General features: G+C 40.1%; 2 protein-coding genes across 5 annotated transcripts in view; one reads left to right on the top strand and one right to left on the bottom strand.

Annotated features, from left to right (window-relative positions):
* The window catches only part of zmynd8 (zinc finger, MYND-type containing 8), a 29,808-nt gene extending 27,829 nt beyond the window's left edge, over positions 1–1,979 (bottom strand). The window contains exon 1 of the mRNA XM_049579650.1: positions 1,841–1,979. Within this exon, the coding sequence (XP_049435607.1) occupies positions 1,841–1,845 (5 nt within the window). The 5' untranslated portion in view covers positions 1,846–1,979. The remainder of the gene's footprint in view (positions 1–1,840) is intronic.
* Positions 1,980–4,315: 2,336 nt separating this feature from the next.
* Positions 4,316–22,759, top strand: part of ncoa3 (nuclear receptor coactivator 3) — a 34,684-nt gene continuing 16,240 nt past the window's right edge. For 3 of the 4 annotated variants that reach the window (XM_049577587.1, XM_049577578.1, XM_049577558.1), the window contains exons 1-2: positions 4,316–4,430; positions 22,426–22,493. The gene's annotated coding sequence lies outside the window, so the exon portion shown is untranslated. The remainder of the gene's footprint in view (positions 4,431–22,425; positions 22,494–22,759) is intronic. The other variant, XM_049577567.1, reaches the window with a different exon arrangement.

Genomic DNA, 22,759 nt, shown 5'->3' with positions numbered 1-22,759 from the left:
TGGTTTTTGTAGTTTATAATATTTGGCTGCTGAGAGGCTCCAGCCTGCACTGTTCAGGTTCCTGTGGCCTCTCCTTCTACTGAAAGAAAGACAACAGCGACCTCTTGTTGTAAAACTTTATAACAGCCCAGTGCACACGAGACCAGAGATTCTCAAACATATTTATGTCAAGAATACATAAGTTAACCATTTGAGAAGGAGACCATTTAACAACATTTGTCTAAAGAGGCTAACAGATTTGCTTCTATACTCTCACAGTTTAAAATCTTCAATGTTGCTCCATTCTTAAATACATACTGTTTTTTAGTGTTGTGTGCAGCTTTGTTGTCCTTGTTTGTTTAACTGGTTCACATTACTTGTATGTGCTCACATACTTGTCCAATAAATCTGATTCTAATAATGGTCTTTTCAAGTATGTGATAAGTAAGCACGATGTTGACAAGACATGAGACAGTGGGTGCTAAGGCCTTCTCCTAAGCTGCACTCAAACTCTGAAACTCATTTCACCCTCACATCTGTATGCTGGACTCCATTACAGAATTAAAAACTGCTCTTAAAACCCATCTTTTTTTAACTAGCTTGTAATTACAACAACTGTGTCTTATTTCATACCAATTTTAAGTAATTTCTGAGCTATATCCTGTTGGCCACACATGAAGCAATGGCTGTGGGGGACCTCTGCCAGAAAATCTTGAGCGTCAAACACTTAATTTTTCCAGATTCTAGTGATATTTTTATGCACCAGGTTTTTTTTCTATAACCCAAAATCTATGCATATGCTTTGTTGCTTATTGTCTATCTCATTTTTAATTTACGTTCAGTAAGGTAACACTGAGTGCCATGAAAGCTGCCATTAAATAACATCTATTATTATTGTTATTGTTATTATTACTTGTACTAGTATTATCATCATCATCATCACATCTTTAAATTAAATTTTTGTAACAGGCAGGGTGCGTACTGGTACCAGACACTTAAATGGTTTTCAAGACCTTTTCAAGGTCATTTTAAGCAAACATTCAATAACATTCAAGGCCCAATATTTAGAAAACTGAATTCAATACATTATAATACCTTTATAGAACCTGCAGACACCCTGACAGAATTAATAACGAAAAGTTTCTGTCTTAAGGGTCATCCAGCCTTGCTTTTGGAAATCACTGCAAGGGGTTTACCAGCAGTGTGAGTCCTTTATAATATCAGTGCAGGCCGGGAAGAGCTGTTCACACATTAGACATGTGACAGCTAATTACAGATGGTACACTGACTTTGGAGTATAAAGTCTTTTTTGGCATAAGGGTAAACTGAAAATTTAAAAAAAATGTGGTGGGAAATGGCCTTGGTAAGTATGGGTTGTCAGCAAAGTAAGAATACAATTTTTTTTAGTGCAACGTCTAAATGTTAAAGACAAAAAATCAAGCTAGACTTACTTTGGTTAGCTAGCTAGTCTCTTTGCTAGTAAGCTAACGTTAGCTTAATTGCCAGGTGGTTTCTAATTAAAAAGTGTGTGACTACTTAAGGCAAAATGAAGTAGAATTAACGTTGCGTTTTAAAGTTACTTTGTATAATTAGTTTGGTTTTTTTTTTTTAGACCAAGTCGTTTACACAGCTAATAAATAGCGCTAAGATCTGCTTTACTGACCTGCAGTAATGTTAATTAATGGTGAGTTAGCTTAAGTTAAGGTTAGCACTGAGCTTCCACCTAAAACAAATTAAACAGAGATACGTCAGCTAAGGACGTGGTGAAAACACTTCGCCAGTCTATTACATCTAACGTTATATATCTGTGTTACAACGATTAAACATTATTACTCTAGTGACACATAAAGTTTTGGCTTACATCATAGGTTGTCACTGTCACCTTTGTCAGTCTCCTCTGTGAGTTACCGTTTGGTGTCCAGACTGCAGACGACGCGCCATGAGCTTTTAAAAGGCCAACTGGTAACGAGCCCTGTTGTCCCCAAGATGGCGCCCTAGCTACTGCTCTGTTTAGACCCAGAATGGCCGTGACTTTTCCTTGGATTCAAGGCCTTGAATGTTATACATGTAAATGTGATTTTAAGAGAATTATTTTATTTTATGTTTTTTTTTTTTGTAAGTGTACACGCTCTAAATCTTACTTGCTGAGCTGTATTCCGATTTATTAGTACCATTTTTTTTTTTAACAAAAGCCTTGACAAATATTTGAGCTGCCATTTAGGGCAATTTAAAAGTGTCTTTTTTTTAATTTCCACGATCAAACTATTGATTATGTGACATTATATGATTTGTATGATTATGTAATTGACTTCAGCTTACAGAAATTTTAGTTTAAAAAAGATCTAGGCCTAAAAGTTAAACTTTCTGTTTTGGTGACTTGATTTGATTAATCGGATGAATAGACAATACAGAAGAAGCCAGAGGAATTTTATCAATGATTTTTGAATAAGTTATACTTCTTTCCCACACTTTATAAAAGCAATAATTCAAATTCCACTGGCAATTGACAATCACTGTTTTACTTAACTTGAAACTTGTACACATTTTTTGACCGACAATATCATGCAATGTAGTTTCTTTACCTGGATTTCATTTTTACAACTCTGTTTGTCATCTTATTTAGTCATAACTTGTTTTTATAACTGATAATGGTTATACAAGATGTTATTTTGTGCTTTTGCATGAGCATAGTGTTGAGAATTTGGGGGATGGGAATGGGCTTGGAGCAAAGAAAGGCATGCTGTTAGCCGTTTGCAGGTAAACTAATCTGAATACATTAATGATTATGGGGCTATCTCCTGTCCTTTCAAACTGTTATCTCCTGTCCTTTCAAAGTAGAGAGGCTGAGTGGGGAGGGGGGATGGGATAAAGTGTCTCACACTCATTGAGGGGGGAGGTCAGTTTGCCATGTTTTGTGGGGGAAGGGGCACAAACAGAGGGCCACTGGGCCCCTCTTTGGGTCTCCATGGAATGTAACTGAGGCTCTCTCTCACCCATGCAGATATACAAACAGACCAAAAACACACATAACAAAAATGCGTAGTGCTTGTTTTTTACTTAAGGTGATTTCATCATGTCATGAGCCATTAATTATCATCTAACATTAGCAAACAATCCGCCTAAATCTAGATTAATCTTTATGTAATCAAGTTTTGCATTAATATTATGAATAGTGTATAGATTACATGTGCATCTCTGCTAGTTGTGTAACACTTTGAGTACTATGTGTGCCAACAATATCTTTGTCTGAGTAAATTGGGAATTGGCAGCACAATATAAAATGCTATGACTTTGGTAATGAACCTTCTCAGCAGCTGTGTGCTTCACCCAAATAAACTGTACAGATATTTCCGTCCTGCATACACACCCTTTAATTTTCCCACCTCAAAGTTTTTAAGCTGATTGCAGAATTATACTCAGGCAGGAAAGAGAAAGTAAGGGGCTAATTACCAAGATTTTAATTCTGGCTCTCCTCGTCTTTACTCCCTTCACCCCCCATCCTGCTGCTCTGCCTCCATCTTGGCCCTCACACCCGCCTTAGTAGTAAAAACTCAAAACTAGTGTGCCTGAGAGATCACCATGGAGACAGTTTCTTCCATCCACTGTGGCTATGCAGGGGCCACGTTGGCTCCACTTGTACTCCATCTAGTATAACTGACACTGGACCCAATATGTGGGGTATCAGGCTGCACATGTTGGCATGTATGTGAGTGGTTGTCACTTTATAACTGACATAATTGCAAGGTACTAAAACTCCAAATGTGATGCAGCAGGTGGACTGTTCTGTTCAACGATATAGGGACCACAAATCATGACCGCAAATTAATATTGTGCAATTAGCCTATATTTATTCCCACCTAATTCAGATTGTAGCCTACTACTCATCATACATCCTGAAAATAGTAGAAATAATATTGGAAAAAATTTACAGCTTTTTAGATTGTGCTTCACTGGAAGTCAGCCCTCATACAATGTGTAGGATATGTTTCCCTACAATAAATTCCAAATGCCTACTTGTGTTCTGTTTAATATTTAAAACAGTATTCAAGCTTTTCATTTTGTGAAAAATATTTTTGTAATTGTTTGTAAAGTGAATAACATAACAGCATAATACTCCAGGGATATGACAAGTCATTTGCATAAAGCTGCTTTTCTGCCAGCCTATAAATAAGTTTTTAAATCTCTCCCCTAATAATATCAGTGACTGCTGCTCATATCGCCCAAGGGTATTGGCGTACGTGTAGTTCGTTTGCAGTACGTGTCAAGCAGTTTAATGTGGCTCGCGACGCAGAGCAACTACATTACCCAGACGCCCTGTCGCGCTGCTACAAGCTGGCTCCCTCCGCTCTGGGAGTGTTTCGCATTTAAACAAACACGGTCCTGCCGAAGATGGCGGAGAGTTTGTAGAGGCGTAAAAGAAACTGCCCTACTCAATGAAAGCGTCGAAGCCGGTGAGTTTTTTGCAATTAGTTTATGATTCATTTATAGCTAAGTTTCGAACACAGGCGGCAGTGTGTGTGTTTGAACGTGCAAATTTGTCACAGGGACAGTTGGTGTTGCTCCGCTTCCGAGCAGGCTGTGGTTTTTAAGCTACCGTGATACAACGAACCACCTTACCACTATTTGTTATGGAATGTCTGTTATTATAATATTGGCTCATAAACTATCGATAAAATGCTAATTAACGTTAGGCTTGACTTGTTAATGTGCCGTTTTTAACGGTTACGGTGTCCGTTGGTGTTTTCATTATCCGTTAGCTACAAAGTTTACGAGATACAGGCTCTCTGATTCGCTGGGGTGCAATAGCCGAACGTTAGCCGTTGATACTCAGCACTTCTTATGATGAGTTTGTGTTTTAAAACTGTGATGGTAACTTTGTAGAGCCACTGTGTTGTGTTCACTGACCACAACACAGCTGAACTGCTTTGAGCACTGAAGATTTTATCAGACGGTTTGACTTGCGTTAGAGTTTCGGTACAAGCGGGGCTGCAGGAATTGTCTGTGTTCACAGCTAACGTTTAAGTTACACCGCAGTAGTTGTCTTGGGAAACAAAATAAACAATACAGCTGTTTATTGCTCGTTTGTTACGCATATCTAGGCTCCGTGGATGTAGAGTAGAGTAAACGATGTAATGTACCTGCATTTTGTTTGCGGAATAGTTTTTTTAACCTTTAAATCGTCACATTAAATGCAACACCATCTAAATAAATTGCAACAAACTACTTAAGTCAAGTCATATGAAATGAGAGACGAACACATGCTTAGAAAACAACTGTTATTTTCGTAGTAGCTGATAAATTATGATGTTAACCAGCTGCAGAGCATGATTAACCACCTTGTATTTTTGCTGTCCTCCACTGCTGCTGACAACCCAACTCGAGCTGACTAGCTGAGTGTGGCTGCTCTGGAGAATCCACAGCATCTGTTATTTATTTGCATGGCTGTAGTGAGATTACGTATCCGTGATTGTAATGGCTGGTATAATGGCCCATCACAGTATGATAAATGTTGGTTTTCACCGCTGATAAATCATATTTAGGCGCATGTGTGTGTGAGAGAGAGAGACAGGCTGGCAGAGGGAGATGGATGTGTTTCAGTGCAGGGGGAGGATGATCACTCTCAGGGTTCAGGTAGAGTCCAGGTTTGCTTTCCCTGTCCTCGACAAGGTGTATGCTGAGCACTCAGTTTTTGAGGTGGTAAGAGGACATTCTTGGAGAGCATGCTCATGTGCAGGCAGACAATAAGGAGGTAGGTTAGTCATTCCACTCAAACGGTTGAGGTCTAGGTGTGCTGTCGCTCTCATCGCCTGGGGCCATCCCTGCCAATACTTGCAGGTATTTACAGCTCAATGCTCATTTCCACGTGAGAGTTTCAGAAATAATCTGGATGTTTTTCCTTTTCACATTACTACACAGCCTATCAAATAGGATGTGGCTTACTGATGAGTGCTCCTGCTTATATGATTTCATGCAGGCTGTTGAATAGGCTGCGATATCTCAATAATGTGGGCTTTTAAATGGCATGTAGCTGGGAATAAACAAGTGAGATTGGTGCTGTGCAGTCTTCAGCCGTCAGATGAGCTAACTTGTCTTTATTTTGAGTCTGATGGAATGCCATTACTCAAGCCCACGTATGTGGTATTTTTGTAAGTGGTAGAATGACCACTGTGGGAACCTGTCCAATGAACTGCTTCTGCTCATATTCTTGGCAAATGGAGCCCCCTGTCCCCCATTCTCTGTCCCTTTATCTACCACTTTCTTTCTCCCTCACACAGGGTGTCAGGCTGCGTTAACAATGAATCAATCTTTGGGGGGATTCTTTGACTGCAGATGGGGTGAAGAAGTGACTGGGATGCATGGCTTTCGCTCTTTGTCTGCTGGCCCCTGTGCTCTCAATAATTCATTAACTTATCACTTTTTCTCATGGGACTGGGAGAAGTCTCTCTCCGGTGGCAGATTCTGTGGTTACATCAGATTGCCTGATTGATAATCAAATGAGTGTTTCTTGGCATTACTGATATTTAGTTATTACTCATACATTTTACTTTTGGCGTTGAATATTTTAGCATCCTGTTACAATATGATATTTTTTTTCTTTAAGTGAGATTGCTGCTGAAACAGATCAAGTAAGCTAATAAATCTGGGGATCAAGCATGTCCTATAATACATCTCTGTAAAAATACACTACATTTGACTGTTTGAATTTATTCAGTGACACCCTTAGCTCCTCAGTAAGGTTGGGGAATGTTTGGATTTCATCAATTCTGATTCTCTGTATTGATTCCAGTTCTCCATTTGAGCACTAGCCCCAGCCCACTACATTGTAAACACTACATATGCATAATTATATATGCACATGGAAGCACAGTAGGTTCAAACTGAATTTCTGAAGTCAGCATGCTGAATTAAAAAGCTTGATTCTCTATGAGGTTCTCATAAATTTGTTTAAAAATTAATGTTTTTAAATAATTAAAAACTTAAGGACAAAAAATTCACAACATTTTACACCAATTTAAATTTGCTGTATGGTCTTCCTTCTTTACAACCTTTAGTAAATATGTCTGCTTTGTGGCTGCAATGAAGTCTAAATACTGACTGGTATCATAGAAAAGGAGAAAAAAATAAGGGGAGAGCTTGCCGCTTTTTGATAACTGTCTCTAATCTGTCTTTGTCAAGCTGCATTTTTGTGTCACTGATGTCTGAATAGATGGCATTCTTTTAGTGTTTCGTCAGTCTGTGTGCGCAAAGAGAGACCGAGATAATAAGTTTCGTTTCGAATAACTGCCAATTGGTATGTGTTCAATTTAAGATTAATAGCTGTGTGGGTGTGCAGTACCTCTGAGAGGACTTTTGATGACACACAAAGCTGAAAGGAAAGCCTGATTGTTTCCCCTAATTGAAATATGACTCCATGGTCTTATTACCTTTTTTTAGGCAGCAGTACAGGTAGTGTAAGGCTAGTCAAGAAAAATACCAGAGTTGTTGCCTCTTAAGGATAACTTGCTACTTGGGGAAAGTACATCTTTACATTTTCCAGTTATAACTTTTTCTTAAATGTTAATGGGATTTACCTGCTTCCAAGTCAAGTTCGATTCCTCAACATTTGTATGGGATCCTCTGAAGCTTTACTCCATCAGACCTGACTCTGACTTGTTTTTGGAGGCTGTTTTACAACCAAGGTTTAAGAAAGTTTCCTGTGGTCAGCTCAAGCTGTGTAAAACATCCTGTGTAGTCCCCACATCTCAAGGTCACTCATGCAGTGACAGTGAGCTGTCTTTGTGTTTGTTCAAGTGCCCATACCCCTCACTGGTGTGGTAGTACTCAACAGGTAGGTTCTGCCTACCTCTGTAGAACTAAATATAGAAAACTCTGCTCAACAAGACAGTCGTGTTTCCACTGCTAAAATATTTACAGCTACTTCGCCCAAACAAGTGAGAGTGAGAATATGACATGAAAGCTGCTGAAACCAGATTGTTATTCACTAGTGAAGGGAAGCCAGACAGCCGGCCCACTGAGTCCAAAGTCAAGCGGTGCAGTTTGCACTCCAACTCTATTTGAAGTCACATCTCATTCATCCCCTCGGTCCCCTCTTCTTCAACTCTGAGGTAATACCCAAGTGTTAGGCTAGCAGAGCCATATGTGAGCCATGCACACACTTCTGAAAGCCAAACGGGCAGCCTGAAGCAATCATTGCACCCAATTCCAGTTTATAACCAGCAAGGATTTGGAACAGTTCACTCTCTGTAGTCCTTGCTGATTGGAGGAAGGCAAAAGTTTATTAGGGAAGGGGGTGCCAAGAGCTTTGTCCCCCCTCCCCTCCTTGCCCTTCCTCTTTAACTTCAACTCCCCCTTTAACTTTCGCTCCCCCAGCTGAAGAATGCTCGTAAAACGGGTTCACCTGAACAAGCCAGTGGGAGGGTAGCTCCCTGGCCTAGTTTTGTTACCATTGTAAAATGTTAGCAAGACCTTGTTTGTGTTTTGTTTAGGGCCCCCTTTTATAAAAAATGCTTTGGGGGGGAGAGACAGCAAGGGTGAAAAAAAGTTTGGTTTGTGAGATAACTGCTACCAGATGCTCTCTCTGTCTGTTATTCAGCATAAAGTGAAGGAGAAAGAGGCTGGTGAAGAGGGGAAGAGACACTGTGTCATTTCTGGATGAACTTCTCAACTGCTTCATGGACTGTCTCCATCTTCTCCTTGTCTACAGTTTGCTTGTCCCATGTATACGCTACCAAAATTGTTAAAGGTATGATAGGACAAGCAAAATAGTTACTTTGCAGCCAAATCAACAAGGGGCTTTGGCCTCGACATCTGCAAAGTGCGCAGGTTCTCTGTCCCAAAGTCACACAAAGCTCACCTTCACTCCCCTCATTCAATCCCCTGTAGTTGAACAGTGCAAATGATTCTTTTTGTTTACATTGTGTTCCTATTCCTCTCTATACATCTCCAAGATGAAACAGCTTGATGGTAGACTTATGTGGCAGCGGGCTGTGGTTTCTGGGTCTGTCTGGATTGAGAGGCAGCTGTGGCTGGCATGGCACTGCAGCTGCAAGCTGGGAGAGGATATGCACATGTATGTGACCATGCAAGCAGGGCCTGTTGGGGCACTGCTTGCTTCCTATCTTATAGCTCACCTGCAATTTAAAAGCTCCTGTCATTAACAGAAATTACCACAAATTGCAGTGAATGTGCAGACATTTGCTCACAGCACTGTGCTAGACCACATTTTGATTTTCCACAAGTGCGATTTCTACTTTATTGCAGCCTTGAGTTCAAAGAAAAGTCAAGTTGTGAATGACAGACTTCCACACCATCGTTAAAGGCTCCAGACTTACTACAGCATGTCAACACTGGCACGGCATATGTCAGATAATTTATTACTGTTCCTTTTTTCTACAACACTCATTTCTTAATTGGACTGATTTTTTTCCTCTCCTCTCTGGACAAAGTGGAAAATGTTCCTTTCAGCATTACTGCTCTTCACTCTGCTTGATGACGTCAACCCTGTGTATGTGGCTTGTTGTTAAGGCAACACTCCAGTCAAAAGGTTGCCTCCTCCTGACATTGCCACATGATCACATCAAGCTTTGCATCAATGCAGTATTTTTATATACTAAACAACACTCACAAAAGTTGGCCAAATAGCTTGATCCAGTATTTTATATGGAGGTGGCTCTGCCTTTGGCAAGTGATCACCGTGTTTCCATTTGGCCTGTTTCTTGTGGTGTTCATATATGCTCATCTGATTGCTATTGCTATACTGGAACAAGTGATTCTATATGACTGTGGTGTGACTAAAACTAGGAGAAGTAAAGGTCCCTGTTCAATTAGCACCACCGTCTGTACTACCCTGTTCCATGTGGCCACCCTTGAAATGGGATTAAAGCTAAACATTATTTAGAGCAATTTATGAGTTTGGTTTTAAGTTGGGATGGCAGAGTTTTGACAGTTGTGGGGGCCAAAAACACAGTCAGTAGTGCAGATCAGAATAAGTGTATATTGGCACAATGTGGAAGTAAACCCACATGGTTTAGTAAGCTTCAGTAAATTTCTTTTGACAGACAAGCACAGATAGTAATCACAAGAAGATGTAATAATAAGACCACCAGTAGAGAATACAAAGTTCACAGGTCAATATTTACAGTTCTTATTCTTATTTAAATATAAAAACAGACTGACTAGAAGAGTCCTTGTCCTACACATCCATAGGCATCAAATGTGCAAAACATTGAGTTTAAGTTTTGCCATTTCTTAAAATGCAAATGTAAAATCTATTAGAAAGTTCTAATAATTGAACATATGTCTGCAATCAGATTCATATTATCTACATCTAACTTACCTGACAAAATATTTGCAAGTAACTTTATGGAGTTATGTTTTGTTGTTTAGTACTTGTAGGGCAGTACAGCCTAGGGTTGGGCGATATGTTAAACATTTCCAACCTGCCACTGTCGGCCCAACAACTGGTGATTAATGACATATTTGTGCCCAAAACATACACCTTCTCCTCTCTTTCTCCGAACTACTACAATCTTAATTGCCTTGTTAACTTATCGTAAAACACGCTTCATTCAAACTAAACAAAAACAAAAAAAACTTTCCAAAACTGTCTTGGTTAGTCTTGCCACTACTCCAAGTTAGACGTAAAAAAAAATGTACTGGCCCTACATACTGTTTTTTCCTGCTCTCTTTCTCTGCCATTGCTGACCTCTTTGAGCTACTCGGTTAGCTTACTAAACATGAACCTGTCTCCATACCTTGTTTTAGCACTGTGCAAGCTGCCCACTGAACACTCCCACTTTTTCTTTGGAGGCAGACCATTAAATTAGCAAATTAAAATCACAAAAATCGCCCAAAATATACCTAAAACCAACCAGTGATGTACTTGGCCAGTAGCTGATACATTCGTTCAATCACCAAAGCCTACTACAGTCTATATACTGTACTGTTTGCTTCACAGATTTTCAGGGTATATGAAGCTCCCATGCAAATAAAGCCAGTACACAACCAACGGTAAAAAGTCCATCATCATGATGAACTTCACAAATGAGGTGCAAGATACAGGATACCCTGTTTTCCTTTCCCTGAAGATGTGATTGTGTAAATATTTTGATCTAAGGGGTTCAGTGTAATGAAATTACATAACTGCAGATACTCCAGGGAAAATGGGTTCATGCTGCCACAGCAATGCTACAAACAACATGTGCTAACACGTTACTGTTAAGCTTTTAAATGTAGCATTCAAGGAGGTGTCTGACAGGGACCAGTCATGAGTTCTTCTGACTGAGAAATGAGCAGGCTGCAAAAGATCTAGGAAGACTGCACAGTTAGTTCTGTAATAATTGTGATCAAGATTTTGGACTCGACAATTAAACTTGACCTGGTACAGTATTAATGTTTTGCTGATGCGTTATGTTTAGTCCACGTTCAAGTTTGATGTGACGACTTTGAACTTTGAAGAAAAGTGATGATAGTCATCATCTCATCCTGCAGAAAATAATTGTATTAATTAATTAATTGATTAATTAATTAACTAATTAATATTAATATTAATAATATTGTTCAGCCTAATTTTTAGCTGCAGAACAGTTGCACAGTAATGCAGAAATATCAAAGATATTTAAGGCCAAAAGCCCAAGAACAGTGAGGCAGGACTTTACAGGTAGGAATGGGTATCGTTACCAGTGACACTTATCAGTATAAATACTACTCAATGTAGTGCTGCTACTCAGTGATTTAGTACAAAAGGAGGGACATGCTCTGAAAGCACCTAGGCCTAACTGTTTTCTACTTAAACTGGAAGATGTAAACACATGCCTGCAAACTTTGTTGCTGCTGTAGGACAAACTTAACTTAAATAAGGCTGTTAAATAGCTATAGTTATCTAGGATTATCACAACAGTAGATTCAAAACCTTGAAAAGGCTCCACACTGGAGCTGCTTAGCTGAGTTTTGTGACGATGTGGAGTGCCATCATCACAACATCAATATGACAAATCTCTTACTCTAAAAAAGTTGTTGGCCTATCGATGGACCAGTATAGGATAAGTTGAGTCTAATCCAAAGCACCTTACAGCCTCCTCCACAAAGACATCATAAAATGAAAACTGTGCCATGTATTTCCTTTGGTTCATACTTTTTTGTTTGACAGTTTGAAAGCCTTTCTGAACACATCAAATTTGATTACATTTGGAGCAGTATGTGGGTCTGCAAGAACATTGGTATGGAAGGAGATTATTTCTAAAATGGTGCGAAAACACTTGTGTACGGAGATCTTTTTCGTTTTAAAATGAAAACGTATTGGTGTGGATGTGGCCTAAGAAGGCAGTTTAAAGTAGAGGTCAGCATATGTTATTTTTGATCAGTGTAAGTCGTCCTTTGCCTTCAACATGTACAGTGTGAGGGACTTGATTAGCGGTGCAAGCTTAATCACTCAGCAGATGGGAACAGAGTGCAGTGTCACCAAGACAAAAACAAACCCACAGTTGGATTATGGCTCAGCGCGCGCACGTGTGTGTGTGTGTGTGTGTGTGTGTGTGTGTGTGTGTGTGTGTGTGTGTGTGTGTGTCCAGTCAGACTGAGCTACTCTGATTTGATTCGTAAACAGATTCCTGAGTGTTGTGATACAAGCCCAGCAGAGTGCCTCGTCCCTTTTCATCCATTTTCCTTCCCTGTCTGTCTTTCAACACTTGGTCCTTGTGACCCCGTATCCAGCCTGTCCTCATAAGTCATTTAAACATGCTTTTAATAGTGTTAACCTGGAACTGATGTTGTTGCATGTGGTGGGCAGAATGTGTGGTAGGATCAGTAAAGCATCGTAGATGAAGGAACACAAAGAAGAAAAACCAAAGAGTAGAGTCGTACACCTTACCTACTGAACAAGAATTAGATTTATATTCTATTTTTTTTATAATAAGTAATAATTCTATGGATTTTTTTGCGCTGGGTTTGAAACAAACAACTGAAATGGTCTCCAGGTATGTGGTGGATCGTAAAATGATTCCCGTCCTTCCCAGATTTTTAGGTAAATTGTGGCATTTTGTTTTTTTATTTTGCCATTGTAAGCTTTTCATCATGCTGGGAGATAAAAGACAGCATGTACTGATAGTTTTCTGTTAAAGCATGGCTGTGTGTGTTAAAACCCCAGTTCTGCTCCTGCTCTCCGTTACCCCTCGTACCTCATTTCTGGAATCTTTTTCACCTAGGCTCTGTCAACACATGAAACTGGCCAGTTGAAAGAAAGGAAAAGGAGTAGTAAAGGGAAAAATGGGAGATGGGAGGGGGTGCAGTTGTGAAACTGGCGTCAGACCATCTTTTGAGTGGAATTCTTTGCAGGGGTCAGAGTTCAGGCGCTGCAGTGTGGCGCTGTGATTGGCTGAGGAAAGGTGAAATGAAAACCACAGTAAACTTTTGACCCCGGCGCAGGAGCTCTGCAGGAACGCCCAGCCCCAGCTCTGGCGTGGTGGAACAGAGCCCGCTCTCTTCCTGTGTTTACTCCACCAATCCAACAGGGACGGTGGGGAGAGGAGGGGGGAGGGAGCACAGAGAGGGAGGAGAGAGAGAGACACACACAAGAGCGAAAGGGAGGGAGGAAGGGGAGAGAGAAAATCGTCAGAGCTGCGCTGCGGTCTGAAAATGAATATCTGCTTTTTTACTGAGTGGCACAGTTGAAACGTGTACACAAACGCACTGCTTCTGAAAGTTAAAACCAACCACGGTCTCTTTTAATATCAACATGAGGTCATCTAAAAAGTAATAACAATGGCTGACATATCTTCACACTGAATTATCTGAGGCTACATGAGATGTCTCCTCTCACTGCATCTCCATCAGTTGCTAGTAAAGATGTGTGTGTTATCACAATGGGCAGTATGGCGGCTGATCGGGCCCTGGCGCTCTGGCTCTCCAGATAAAAGGCTGTTTAGCCATTGATTAATGAACTAATTTCCATAATATTAGCCTTATGTGATCACAGCCGCCCGCGTTTTGTTTGGTTGCTGTGATCTCCTCTGGACGATGCCGTGTCCTCACTCTTATCACCCCGCTATATACACCAACACGTCAAGCTTATGGAAAATGAAGGGGTTGTTTGAGATTTAGCTGGTTGAATCTGTGCCCGTGTGCGTCCTTTCCTGGCCCTTTCTGTTCTTTGTCCGTATTAATGATGGATAGTTGTAGATGCATGTGTGACACACACACACAGTGGAATCTGCCATCTCTTTGTCTCCACCTTCATTTATTTTCCCTGGTTTTTCTACACGATGCAGTTTGTGTGAGAAAAATGAGGAGATGCACACACAGCCTGTCTGAGATCTGTGTGTGTTGTGTGCACTGGGCATGGGTGGGGGATGTTTTTTTCTAGGGGGAAAAAGCAATCCTGTGAAGGCAGTTTCTCTCTGCTTTGAACTATCTTCTCTCCGTCACCACATGCATCTATGGGCATCATGTGCACTACAAGTTTGAGGAAAAAGCCACTTTTTCATACATGAAATATATTTTTATGTGCTCTTGTAAATGTTTTTTATGAGAAAATTTCTCATGTAGTTTACGTCAACAACAGTATGTTGTTTTGCAGACAGTGTAAATGAGTCACAGATGGGCTCAGCCGTGTTTAATTTATTGATAATTCACCCCACATTTATTTTTCATTCTGCAAAGGGTTTGTGTGACTTAGATCATTAGATCTGGAAACTGTTTAAATGTATAGAACATGGCAGACCACATTGTGTTACCCTGCATTCATGTGATGTTGGAATAATCAGAAAAATAAGTTCTCAACTGGGAACATTCATGCGAACACCCCCTCATGTTGGAACAACTCGGAAAGTTGGCGGAAACTTTGGTACACGAGTAGCCGAGTTGACCCTATAGTCTGTGCAGAAATAGCGGAACGAAAGTAAATGTCCTATTGATTGTAATTAATTAATAATTAACACATTACATGTCAATTTTTTGCGCACATGTAATTCATACTATGGTATTAGGTTGTTATCATTAGGTGCTATCCAGATAATAATCTAGATTAATTTGACAAGTTATTTATTAACATTTGTCAGGTAAGGCAATGTTTTAGTAGTTTGAGGGGATGAACTGGTGCAGCAACAAGTTTGGGACAAAATCACTTTGTAATGTAAAGCTTCAAACTGTTAACAATATTTTGTTTAAATGCTTGGAGCAATAGGCTCATGAACCTACCAAAGTCAGGAGAACGACTTCCCGTCTTGGGAAATGGGACCATCCAAAGAGCATGTGAATGCAGCATTAGTCATGTATTTTAGGCCTGGATTGAACCTTCAAGTTGGATTTTTTTAAAGACTGAGGCTTCTTACTGATGCTTTTCTGAAATACTTAAAAACTCCAATAAGCTCCTGTGAGGGTGTGTTTCTGTCTACTTTCCCAACTCCACCTCTCTGTCCTCCTCTCTCACATTTGCGTCACTACCGTGGTTTTCAAAGGTGTGCTTTATTCCACTGTGAACTGCTCCTTGTACGCCTTTAACTCTAGATCAGCCTTGTTGAGGCTTTTAATTCGAAAAACGTTTCCTAGTGAGTGAATTTTTTCAAGCAGAAATAAAACAAAATTGGTTTTGTATTTGTTTTATTTTTGGCAGTGTCAGTTCACAGTTCGGACATGGTTTGAATGGACCATCACATTAAAAGTATGCAGAGTAATCAAGAGACAGAAACATATTGTTTAAGTGGCAGACACACTACAGACAAACGTAGAGACATAGCCTGTGTTTTCAGTCTGGTTTTTAATCCTTGCTGGAATTTCACAGCTGCCTCAGCATCTAAAAGGAGTCTTTCTCTGAACAATTTACAGCTTCACTATTTCAAAATCCACACTTGTACACACATGCTTGACACATGTCCTCCTCATCTCCATCCCTGAATCACAATGTGTGGCAGCACTCTCCATCTTGCCATTAAACCCTCTGACTCCAGCTAAGTCCCACTAGCCCATGTTTCATTAAAATCATGTGTGATGTTGGCAGGAAAACAGCTAATGAGCGATATTTACCAACAAGGGTTTTTGAAAATTTCTAAAACGTTAGCTTCTGGAAGTTATCTTCCCTCAAAAATAACGGGGAATCCCCAAAATGTCACGATGATGGATGGCTGCTAAACAAAGTGAAATATGGTTCTAAATTATGTGAAGCAAGAGCAGTAATGCCGTCCATGGTTTCATTATTTTTTCTGCCATCTAGCGAGGGTAAAAAATGATTGGTTCCAGAATGGAGTTTGCAGCATTGAAAGTTCACAAGTGTCAGAAATTGTGGGTTGTGCTGTAGCAAAGATCATTCCCAAATTAACGTCTGGATTCAAAATGTAAAGTTAGTTGTTAAATCTAAATTCCAATATCTGTTCATCTACAATGTAAACAAAACTTACTATTAAAAAAACTGCAAGGAAGAGTTCAAAGATAACATCAATCACTTTCCCTGATAATTCACTCAAATGAATAGAACTTTGTTATGACAGCACTAACTACCAAGCCTGCATCACAGAAGCAAAAGAGGCATGACTTGTAACACAACAGCGTCAGCCTCTAGTGTGACATATGACGTGCTTTATAAACAGTAATGATGGCATTAACGTGATAATAACAATTACTTTCCATCACTGTTACATGGCGGCTGACATCCTTAGCTCGGAGGGTAAGGAGCTCCCTCACCTCATGGTTTTGCCGCTGTTCTTCTTCTTTGAGTTAGCCACTAACTGCTTCTAGCTACTTTTTGAATCTCCCAGGGAGGGTTGCACACAAAACACATCGTCAAAATGTCACACCCATCCTGCTCATGGTCCTGTCCTGCTGACTGTCCCTATTAAAATGACATAATTTCTGCGCTGTCACTACCTCCACTGCCAACTTAAAGGCAAGACAACTCTGTCCCCCATTCCGTGATTGTGCTTTTTACACAGAAAGGCAAGGCAAAATAACGGCGTGAAATTCCTGCCTTGAAGAGGCAGGGTAAAAGGGGCTACAGAGTTGAATTGACATCTGTGTAAAATGTGACTTGATACTGACGCTGTTGTGTTACACATCACGCCTCTTTTGCCTCTGGAATGACAACGTACTACCTAAAATCACACACTGTGGCAGCAATATGCCAGTGTTGTTTGGTTCAGTATAAAACGCCAAAGCCGGCATAATGACGGATCATTTTTAGGGAAACAATGCTCTGTTTAAAAGGGGCTAAAGAAAGACAGTTTGCTAATGACCCTTTGCTAAACCCCTCCTCTTAACACTGATTGACCAATCATAGCTTTTTTTTCTTCCCCTGTGTGTCTCTGAAAACACAAGTGCAGTGGTGCAAGAAATATATTTACTGATTAAGCTGCTGATGTGAGCATACAAAGCTTATTAGATTGTGATTATTTGAGTAGTTCAGTATGCCACATCCTCATAAATACATTATGAAGAGCTTGTGATTTATTTAGATAACTTTATTTGCCATAAGTTGCTCAGTTAGTTGCACAGGATTAATTGTCACTAACAAGCTCCACATGATGCTTCTTTGGTTCTATTAATTTCGTGGACACTGTTTTATTTAGTGCAAAAACACGTCGATTATAAGAGACAATGCATTCCTCAGCCAGTTATACATCAAACTAGGTATGAAGGCAGCTCATCCTATAATGTGGACATAGAGCTTCACTCACGTTACAACAGTCTCTTTAGACTGAGGGCTTTCTATCTCCAAATTGCTTTTCTGGTTTTTGTTCGCCCCTCTTTTGCCATCACACCCACAGAAAGTGGGCAAAGCCGATGAAATTCAGTAACATCAATATGTAAATACTTTCCCGATTACCTCAAAACTCAAGGTGTTTCTTTGGAAAGGAGGGAAATTCTCATGTGCACTTCTTGGTAAAACTACTTGGTCTTGTGTGAGCTCCAGCTGCACTTCACCCAGTAGCTGGTTGTATGCTTAGCAGGAGGTGGAGAAGGTCTTTGAAGAAAAACAGGAAGTCATTCTGTCCTCTTGTTCTTTTTGCTCTTGATGTCCCAAACTCTAGTGGTCACCTTTTGTTGCTTTATTACCTTGTCTGTGTGGTGTCTGTGTGTTTGAGTGCTGTGAAGTAATGATGCTAAATGCTTCTGGTAGCTCATGTCTGCGATGATCCTGAAAAGAAAGTCCTATTTTTTCAGGGGGGGGGGTTTCAGTGTTTTTCCACTCTCTCAAACCCTGGCCTGTTTAACCCCTCTCTTTCTCACACACAGTTATAATGAAAACAGTTTGGACACATGTGCTTTGGGTGTGTTTTGGGGGGTCTGTAATTGTGTGTATGTGTGCCCCACTTTGTGTGATCTTTGTTTTGGGTGGGCCAGTGTTTATTGTTGGGCCTGCCACTCATTGTCTCAGGGAGCTCAGATTGCAGGCTTTATTTCAGGCTGAGCAGGAATGTCCTCCTCACTATTCTGGTCCTGACTGACTGATATTGCTGCCTCTCTGGCCTTTAGCCAAACGCCTGTGTATCAAAAATAATATACTTTCATAATACAAACTGATACTACAGAGTACAAAAAATGTGTCTTTCAATACCAAGTTCTACTCAAGTAATCTCATCAGCATCATATCTGTAAGAGAATAGAGTGCCACAGGAATGAGTCCTAAAACGAAAATGAGTTAGCATTTTTGCACTCACACTTCTCTCATCTCAAAGTCAATAAGTTTTTTTAATGGGTTTTTGGTTAGATGGCCAAAATAAGGTCTGTGGTTAACACAAGCTTTAGAGACTTTTACATTTTGTTCTACAACATAAAGCACATCAGTAAATACCCCACTCATGACCCTTGAAGCTTTTATGTGTCTGTAAAAAAGCGGTTGCTAACAAGTGGCTAAATGAGACTACAGAATGTCATCACGCCAAACAGCCTTGTTGTGGTAGGGATGTTAAATCACGCAACCATAGTATAGTTTATTTATAGCCTTACAATAGCTTTTTACATCTGGCAACTGCATTTAGGCTTCAAAAATCATTGAAGAGGTGTTTGTGAAGACGAACAAATGTGTAAGTACCATAAATGTTTGTTTGCTACAGAGCTTATTTTCTGCAGTAATCCAAAGTCCAATGGAAAAACCCCACTGGCTTTTTGTCGAGGAAACCAATCAGGGCAATGCTAACTTCTGCATTGGCCTATAGAAAAATGTCATCCCTGGAGCACCCTACAGGCGTTTCTGCTCCACAAGTGCGATTGGCTCTCTTGCTTAAACCTTGTAGGCACACAGGAAAAACAACACCAATTCATGTGTTCCCTTATATTGTCTCTTCAAACATGTTTACGTGTTCAGAACATTCAATTTAATGAGGAACTTTATCAGTTGAAAAGAGCAGAGTTTCAGTGTGATTGTAAAACCACCCCAGAGTCGTTCAGCTATCTAACAGTAGTTTGTCTTACATGTTTGTATCTCCGCAACTCGTCAAACATTCACAGAGGCTGCAGAAACACTGAAATGACTCAAATAAGACCTGTATGTTTTTGTAGATGCTCCCTACACTCCCCTTATTTACTCAGTGTTAGTGAAGCTGTGCTTGATATGAGAGCTCTGAGGCATACAGTGCTTGTGTCATAGTAAGATAATCGTTTCATTGATGAGTTAAATAACATGGTTCATACGGTAGCGGTAGCAATGTTGGTGACAACCACTACTGTATCGTGTCTTCATTTTTGATATGAGGAAGCAAAATCCCTCACAGTCAATGAGGTGTGTAGTACATAACGTTGTGTCTGTCCCTTCACTGCTCACTGTCACTTCTGACCAGCTGAACAAGCAAACTCACTGTCAAAGCTCAATCCCTGCCCTTGTAGAATAAGCATGGTGGCCTTTTTAGTCATTTCGAAATTAGAAATTAGAAAACTTTTACATTTAACTGTTAAATTTTGACTATAGCCATAGAAGTGCATTAGTAGACATAATGCTTTCAATATCTTTTGAGTGTACACTGCCAACTTCAAAGCATAAGCAGTATTTTATGTCAATTATGAGTTTTTGTTATAAACAAGATACCAACACTGAGACTGTGTCTGAAATGCCTCTTCCACTCATTCCCTACTCCTCATATGACATAGTTTAGTTTAAAGCAAGCAGTGAATTGTGAATTTGGGCACTTACTAATCATAAGAGATAATTCCAGCTGTTATAGACTCACAGATGATAGACAGGCTCACAAGTTGAAAACAATATTAGCCACCTTGTTGCGGCTGGTAAAAATAGGGGATGAATTTGGACACAGCTTGACAGATACCTGCTGGCCTTGCAGGTAAAACTCTGGTTGCTCTTTTAAAGGCAACTTGACTAGCAACAACAACCCACAACTTCTGTTCCTACCCCTACAATTAATCTGCTCAACAGCACTCAGCATTAGTCACGTACAGTGTTCTGTTTTGCACTTATTTACTTATTTATTTATCTCATTGCACTATTTCACTGCAGCTTTAACATTTTGTTCATTTAAGGCAGTGTATGACATACTTTATGTTTAAAGTAGCAAACAGGTTTAGCTTAGAAACTGTTTCAGTGTTAGATACACAATATTGCATCCAGTACCCAGCAGCACTATTAGTGTCAGTGCACTGTCTTCTCTCTCCTCCCCTCCCCCTCTCTGTCCTCCCACCTCCTCCCCCTCTTTATTCTACTCAGCCTGCCTTGACTCCTCCTCCTGCTGCGGCCCATATTCATACCAGTGCTTATATCTCCTGGTTTGAATTACATTTCACTTACAGAAGTTACTCATTTACGTGTAGCGTGTATGTGTGTGTGTTTGTGCCTGTGTAAGTAAACAAATACAGAAAACACAGGGATTAATAAACTTTAACAACAATAGTGGGCCTGAATAAGAGTTGACAATACAACAAAACTAAAAGATGCTTGAAAATATTCTGTGAATTGTTGATTTGTTGTTTTGGTGTTCATAAGAATCAGCTCAGAATTATTAAACTGTGTTTGGACAGTTGACGGAAAGGGAGCACTTTTCTCTCTTTCTCTGTGTTAAATTATTCAGCTGCAGCATTAGCTCAGTAGCAGCCCTGCGTTTAGGACTGATGTGATCAGTGGTCTGTGGTGGAGGATCACACACACACAGACACACACAAACTGTGGGCAGAGTAGGTTGCAGGCTTGCAACGAGCGATGTGTGGCTGTGATGATTGTGAGTTAGACTTTCGACTACAAAGTATAACACTGAGTGGAGAAATCATGATCTAGTTTGTTTTGTCTTTTTAGGAGTTAAAACATTTATCCATTTTTTTAATGTTTTAAATCCGTAATTATTGTTTAGCACATTGTTGAAGAACACCAGGTGTGGGGTGTTTTTTTTGTCAGTGAATCTTAAAGGTCAAGTGTGTAGGAGTGGGTGGCATTTAAAGAAGTTGCAAAACTGAAACTGGGGATGTCCCAGTCCCATCTCGATTGAGGCATTTTTTTTAACTGATTGGGATTGGCTATATTGAGTAGTGTAAAGCCCGATCTGTTCCTGTGTTTTACATCAGCATGTGTTTTTACTTGCAAAGCTGTCATATAAAGCAACACAAGTGTTTTTGTAGCTGTAGTTTGTAGCAGTGTGATTACTGTTAGATTTCATTAGGGAAAGGACATCTGACAGGCTTATCTGTGGCAGTAGTATGATGGTGCCAAAGGTTACTGGTTTTAGGAGCAGTTTGTACCCAAACAGTAAAGGCCGGGCCCTCACAGTTTTTGTGTAGAGACCCCATGACTTGTCCTTTGACATTACAACGTGGTTAGAAAGAAGATATAATTTTCGAGTATGATATTGTCACTGCTATTTTAAGATGGAATAACTGTAGACAGATGTTGGTGGACAGCTGAAGAGAGATCCCTTTCTGTTGCTTTGATGAAAGCTTATCCAATTGCTCTGATGAGAAAACACAAAACCCCAGAGGGCCTTCTTTACTGTGAGTATTAAAGTACAGAAGATTATGAAAGAATGGTTAATAGCACATGCATAGTGTCACATATATAAGTACTGTATAATTTAAAAAATGGTAGGAAAGAAAGGTGACATATTCTGACCTTTTGTGAGGATGGGGTCATTTGCAAACTGTCTTGTTGTCTCAGTTTTTAATCAGCCGAGCTTTGGAAAGCCTCTGAAGGCCAGCAGCAATCATACAAGGTGTGAGTAGGAACCAGGACGACAGGGGTCCAACATGATAAACCGAATATGTAAATTGGGTGGATGAGTGGCCACATTTCCAGGAAAGGGAAGTGATGACGCAGTGGAACAGGCTGAGGGGAGGACGCAAACAGGATGCTATCTGCTGTGGCTTCCTGTGCAATTTTAGAAATCAGGTTTTCTCCCATGAATTTCTGTGAAAGCAAAATATACAAAGAGCTCATGCTATTTTAATAGGGAGCCAGTCATGCTGACATCCAGACATTCAGAGGACACTACAGTTAATGATCATTTTGTTTCCTGTTTGTGTTTTCAGGAGATGTTGAGACATTGAAGTGACACTAGACCCTGAATGGAGCTTGACTGGGACTTGTACTGGTCAAGGTGAGCATGTGGTAGATGTATAAAAACCCACACGCTCATGCACACACCCCAGGTGGACAATCTGTTGTCAGACCATTTTATTTTTAACTATGAGATGTTGTATTTCTCACATGAGCAGCTGCTGTTTTTGTGCCTGATGGTTTGTGCAACATATCTCATCTTGTCCCTGAGCAAGTTTCACATTGTCAAATGAAGCTGATTCAGGTTAGTGGCGTACTGCCAGGCCTGTTGAGACTCATCTGTGGTTTTGGTGGGCTGCAATCTCT

The sequence above is a fragment of the Epinephelus fuscoguttatus genome, linkage group LG1, assembly GCF_011397635.1.
Source record: "Epinephelus fuscoguttatus linkage group LG1, E.fuscoguttatus.final_Chr_v1".
In the NCBI taxonomy this organism is placed as follows: domain Eukaryota; kingdom Metazoa; phylum Chordata; class Actinopteri; order Perciformes; family Serranidae; genus Epinephelus; species Epinephelus fuscoguttatus.
This window is presented reverse-complemented; position numbering and strand designations above follow the sequence as displayed.